Below are 6,179 nucleotides of genomic sequence, written 5' to 3' on the forward strand. Positions count from 1 at the left end.
AAAAAACCCCGGATTACATGTCGGACACAAAGCAGATCTATGTGTGCGAATTATAAATGCTGGGATGGATCATCCAGACCGGAGCCCGGGCGATCGGATGGATGAGCAGCCTCACGGTGGCCTCCGCTGCAAAAGATGTCGAGTCCAGACTTGTCATCGCCTGAATCATGTGAAGTGTGAGAGGACAAAATAAAGCCAACACATTCCGCAGCGGCTCCTAGAGGTTGAGCTCTAAAATACATCCCAGAATATCAACACATTCTTTATTATCACCCTTCATATGATGTGCAACACGTGCACTGTGTGGAATGACACGAGCAGCCTCTGCCACACACTATTTATTCTTTATTTTGTATTATTTAAATATCTGAGCAGAACTCTGTTTCTACTCTGTGTGCAGAGAAAAGTCTCCTGAACCTTTTCATCTTTTGCAGCGCGCGTGCCTGACGCACGACGTCCTCACGCACGCAAAGGTTCGGACCACCGGAAGTGGAGATGTTTGAACTTCAAAATAATAACCACACGTTGAGGACAAGCCTGGTGGTGCATCCGATAATAATCATCATATCCTCTAGTACATTCTCATATTTTCATATGTGTAAAGTAACTTCCTGTTACGTGCAAACATCTGATTCCTGCAACACGACACTAACTGACATATTCAGGGGAAACTATGACAGTTTGATTAATTGCAATCATATTTCAGAATGTGCGACACTGATGCATGATGATACTCGTGCATGTTAAAGGTTTCCAGAGGCACGACAGTAAATAAAGTCTCAAATACCCACAATGCTTTGTTTCAACATGTATGTAATATCTTCAATCAATGGAATCAGAGTAAAGTTAGAGTTTTATTAGAGTCACAGCGTCAACATGAGAATATTACACAGAGATGATGGTTTAACAGAAGGCTGCACTTCACTTCATACAAGTTTCCATTAAACTCAAACTCAACACGAGGACTCTTCAGAGCTGTTGTTTGGTGCAAAGAGAAGCCGAATGTGTAAAGCTGTGCTTCCACTTCTTCACTCCTCTCCTTCCCTTGTTTCCTCTCGTCCTCTCACCTTCTTAAAGTTACAGCGGTGAACAAAGGATTCATTCAACAGTAAATAAAACCTGCTGAAGTAACGTTAAAACAGAGTTATGAAATCACGAATAAGCAATAAAAATAAACAAATCTGTGCAAAAAGGAGACGTGAAGTCAAACAATGGAGGACACATTGAAGTGTTACTCTTATTTCTGTCCTCTTGTGATTCATGGAGGATTTGTGTGCTACTCCAGAGGAAACCTCCACTTCCTGCTACACACACGTGTTCACATGTTTAGTGATCGCTACGAGGAGAAGGAGCCGCTCCTCTCCGCTACTCTAAGAACCAGGATCTGCACACCTTCTGGAGGATCTGTGTTCAACAGTTTGCAGCCTGAGGCACCGATCATCGTTAACGGCGGCGCCCTCCTCAGGCTCGGCGCAGGAAGCGCAGGTTGATGGGCGTCGACGGGATGAGCAGGGTTCGAGTTTTAGGCTCCACGACTGGAGCGCCGGGTTCAGGCTGGACCTCATAGTGCTGCATGAGCTGTAAGAAGACACCAAGTGATCAACGTGAGCCGTCACATTAGAGGATGTTTAAGGAGCCTTTAGTCTGAAACACGCGTTTGTTACCAGTGATGTTTGTTCAAGAACTGTGGATCAAATACTACAAATAGAGCGTCCCGTCTCTCCGTCACTCACCCTGGACAGAGTGAAGAACATCTCCATCTCCGCCACCCTCTTCCCCACACAGGCCCGCACGCCGACACCGAAGGGCAGGAAGCTGTACGGGTGATGGCGGTAGAAGCCCGGCGCCGCCCTGCCGCAGACGGAGCCCGGAGCCTCAGCGCGGAGCCAGCGCTTCGGGACGAAGAGCTCCGGGTCTACAAACTGATCTTCATCATGACAGGTGGCGTAGTGACACAGGTGAAACTGAGTCTGGAGAGAACAGAAGTGAACTTGTCTTGTTATGAGCTTTACGGGTTAAAGGAGCATCAGATCCTGGATCTGCTCTTCATACCTTCTTTGGGAACCAGTAGTTCCCCACAACCACCTCGTCCTCTGAGACAAAGCGTCCGTTTCCAGGCACCACGGGGTAAAGGCTGCAGGAGAAAAACAAGCTGTGCATCAGAGGAGACGCGTCTGCTGCACTGTGGGAGTCTTTGCTCACGTTGTACATGATCCATAACGTTAACATCTAAAGTCAAAAGTTCTGCATTTAATCAGCAAAAGGTTCAGAAGTATCATCAAGCATTTGAATCCTTTATTATTATGTGATTAGTATTAACATGCATTTAATATTGTAGCTGGTGCAACTAACTGATTCTCAGTGTCACATGTACAAAGTACAAGCTGCACCTGATATTCATCTGTACTGTTGCATCACATAAGAACACGTCTGCTCACCGTAGCGTCTCCTTTATCACGGCCTTCAGGTACGGCATCCTGCTCAGGTCCTCTGTGATTGGCTCCCGTCTGTCGGGACACACGGAGCTCACCTCCCCGTACAGTCGATCCTGGACCCCGCGGTCCCTCGCCAGGTGGTACAAGGCCCACGACAGGGTGTTGGAGGTCTGAGGGGGAAGCAGAGATTACGGCTGGTTGAGATATCTCAGTTTGGGATCAACAGCTGACGATAGTATAGCTCTTTGTGTGGTATTCATTTACACAGACGTTGGTGTTGTTACATGTTGGTACAATTTGTAAATTCTAGTCAAGCAATGTTGGAATTATCCCGACTCAGACGTCCAGGTAAAACAACAGCAACCAGCCTCAACCTGTTGAGGGAATGCAGCCGGACGAGCTCTGAGGCGCAGCAGCAGCTGCACCACAACCTGTTCTTGTTGTTGTGGCTTCAGACTCAAACGTCTTCTGATTCAGCTTCAACTTCTTTGTCTTCAGGACAAAAGAATCTGCATCTTCAGGGCTCAACAGACACTTCAGGGTTGTGTTATCCTTCAATTCATCCAGATATTTTACACACACACACACACACACCTACACACACACACACACACACACACACACACACACACACACACACACACACACACACACACACACACACACACACCTGGAAGGAGCAGCAGAACAAAAGCTGGATGACGTGATAACAGGGAGTCATCGATCCTGACACGAGGCATTCCTAGAACAGAACATTCCTCCTGAGGAACCGACCTGCTGGAAGTTCCTCTGCTGCTTTATACTTCTACTGTGCTACACCTCAAAGATATATTATACTTCTACTGTACTAGACCTTAAAGATATATTATACTTCTACTACTACACCTCAAAGATATATTATACTTCTACTACTACACCTCAAAGAGATATTATACTTCTACTGTACTACACCTTAAAGATTGTTATAAACGCGGACTGACTGAAGGCTGAGCGGGTTTGTGTCTGTGGATGATGTTTTGTGTTGGGGCACAAACAGCATCACACACAGAAACCGGCAGCATGAACCAGAACCAGAACCAGAACCAGCGCCCCCCCCCCCCCCCCCCTCACCGTGTCCACCCCTCCCAGCAGCAGCTCCGTGAGGCTGATGTAGACCTCGGCTCTGGTCAGCCGGTCGGAGGACAGCAGGTAGGTCAGGTACATGCCCTCTGCCGGCTCGCCGCGGCACACCTGAGCTTCAATCTCAGCGATCCTCCGGTCGATGAGGGACCGAGCTGCCGTGAGAAAACACAAAGAACTCTTTACCAACTTGTGTTTGAACCCCCGGCTGCATGCGCTCCTCCTTCGCTCGTTCTCTTGGCTGCATACCTACGTCATAGAGGTCGTCCCAGGCCTGAACGAAGCGCCCCCAGAAGGGGAGGACGGCGCGGCTCCAGCGGGGGAGGAGGACCACGGTCTCGGACAGCGTTAGCATGGCATTGACGGCGGTGATGAAGCGCTCCGTGTCCGGGGGAACGTCCTCCTGCAGGCAGCCCAACCTGGTCTCAAACAAGATGGAGGAGATACCTGCAGGAGGTCAAACGAATCACAACCCGTCCCCCAGAACTCAACCCTTCTGAGAAACAAACCCTCCCACCTTCAAAGCCGAACTTGTAGAGCTCAGTAGCCACATCTGAGACGGTGACCTGGTCCTGGCTGAGATCTCGGAGGAACTCGACGCGGCGCAGCAGATCTCCGATCACCTGGTGGATGATGGGGGCGTAGGCCGACACTTCCCGCAGCTTCAGCATCTTGGGGTTCAGGGCCCTGCGGATCCGGTACCACTCCGGTCCCGTGCTGGAAAGTTAAAGAGCTTCTTCAGATTTCACACTAGAGGGGAACGTCTTTCCTTTCAGATGGAAGATCGTCCGTCTGCACTCACTCCACGTGCAGCCCGTAGGCCTGTCCTCTCAGGTCCCGGTACTCCTTCCAGTGAGGCAGCTCGGCCCTGGACGGGTAGCGGCCCTCCTGCTGGATCACCTGAGCTATGAGCTCCGGAGTCGCCACGTTCACGATGTCAAACGGGCCGAACCTGGAGCGCCAGATGGGCCCGTAAAGCTTCCTCTGCACACCCTGAAAGAACAGAGACCAGCGTGTAGAACTCAGAGTGTTGATTCAGTTTAAACCGAGTACCGAGGACTGAGCACACTCAGCTCCAGATGTTATTGTTTTCATTTAGAAATAACTTCTTATTCCTACTTCTACACGTATAAATATTCTCAATACTTCTTCCATATCTGTAACTTTCCTGCAGCATTTAGTAAACACTACCACGTGACAGAAGCTCGTATCTCTGACCAGTCTGTGTAATTACAACTTATTCTAATGTCTTAATTACATTTCTTTGCTGTTTTTTGTTTTTAATTTAGAGGAAAATTAGGTCGTTTTTTATATTTTTGTGCATTTGTATTTTGTTGTAACACAGTTACTGTATCTGCAAAGTTTTCTGTTGAAGTTTTTGAGAAAATATTACTTCAAATACTACAAATGAATGGAGTCAATACTGCATTCAAGGCTAATATACTAATGATACTAAACTACTATTACTTCAATACAAAGTGTATATAATAGAACAGTTCACTCACTTGCTGTTATCTAATCTCCATAATAAAGATAATAAACTCTAATAAACATCCAGCTGGCTCGTTAAAGCTGCTGGTGTTCACTGAATCACGTGATACTTCACTAGAAGCAGAGAAATAAGCTTCAAATGAAGAATAACTTTGTTGTTCTGTACCTGCAGTAAGTGGCTCTTGTCCGCATATCCTTTGACGAACAACCAGTACAGAGTGGTGTACAGACTGGGTCCGGGCAGGTCGTCGATGCTCTTCAGCTTCCCCGCCTCAGCGGCCGCCTGGACGGTCAGGTTTCTTCTGGCAGCAGAGGCCCGGTGGCGGAGCTCCGGACCGGCCTGTACCGCCGGTAGAGTCCGGGCGCAGCGCGCAGAGAGCCGGAGAGCTCGGGCTGCAGCCGCCGAGGAACCCATGATGGAATCTGTGCGTGGGAATGCTTTTGTCTCTGTCAGCGCTGTGACTTTTATTTTGGCAGAACGTAGAGTACTTCTCCCCTGTAGGAGTTTCCTGGTAGTCCAGGACTGATTTGTTAACCAATCATTGTAGAATGCGAGTGATTGAATACAAGATAACTATCTATTATGATAATTCTCCTTTAACAAATGTCTTTGAATGAACATAAAGCCAATATTATACTTCATGTTTATGTATTGAATCATATTAAATGGATGTATTAAAACAACAGAATGCACTTTGTAAACGTTTTTGTCAAACCATGTAACGTTTGATTAAAATGATCTGTGGTATAATGTCGACATCTGGTGGTCAGATAATGTCACTGCAGCGTGTGGATCATTGTGTAGAAACTGACAAAAATAAACATGAAATAAGCTCACAGGTACACTAATACTACTTTGATATACACTTGCTGACTATCGCTGTAGCTAACGTTAGCTAATCAATTACAAGCCTTTAGTTTGAACGCAATGCCAATTGTATTACCCGGCGATCACACTGTTGTGTGTCATTTATTTTAAATTTACAGACTGCAGTGACAGTTTAACACTGGCGTCAATAATCATTAGTGTACACTGCCCTCTGGTGGTCACAGTGCATAACTACTTATATTGAGCTTTTATTTTGAAAGATTTCAGTTGTAGTGACTAACCATAACCACTAGAGGGCGTAAAAA

General features: G+C 47.0%; 1 protein-coding gene across 1 annotated transcript; it reads right to left on the reverse strand.

The window, feature by feature from the left end:
- Window positions 1–841: 841 nt before the first annotated feature.
- cyp27a2 (cytochrome P450 family 27 subfamily A member 2) lies at window positions 842–5,525 on the reverse strand. Its single transcript, XM_079185503.1, has 9 exons — window positions 5,212–5,525; window positions 4,357–4,547; window positions 4,072–4,271; window positions 3,804–4,001; window positions 3,546–3,709; window positions 2,439–2,605; window positions 2,053–2,134; window positions 1,734–1,970; window positions 842–1,578 (listed from the first exon to the last, which is right to left on the reverse strand). The coding sequence occupies exons 1-9, from the start codon at window positions 5,458–5,460 to the stop codon at window positions 1,462–1,464; spliced, it is 1,605 nt and encodes a 534-aa protein (XP_079041629.1). The 5' UTR covers window positions 5,461–5,525; the 3' UTR covers window positions 842–1,461.
- Between the last annotated feature and the right edge of the window lie 654 nt (window positions 5,526–6,179).

Source organism: Pholis gunnellus (genome assembly GCF_910591455.1).
Source record: "Pholis gunnellus genome assembly, chromosome: 24".
Taxonomy (NCBI): Eukaryota; Metazoa; Chordata; class Actinopteri; order Perciformes; family Pholidae; genus Pholis; species Pholis gunnellus.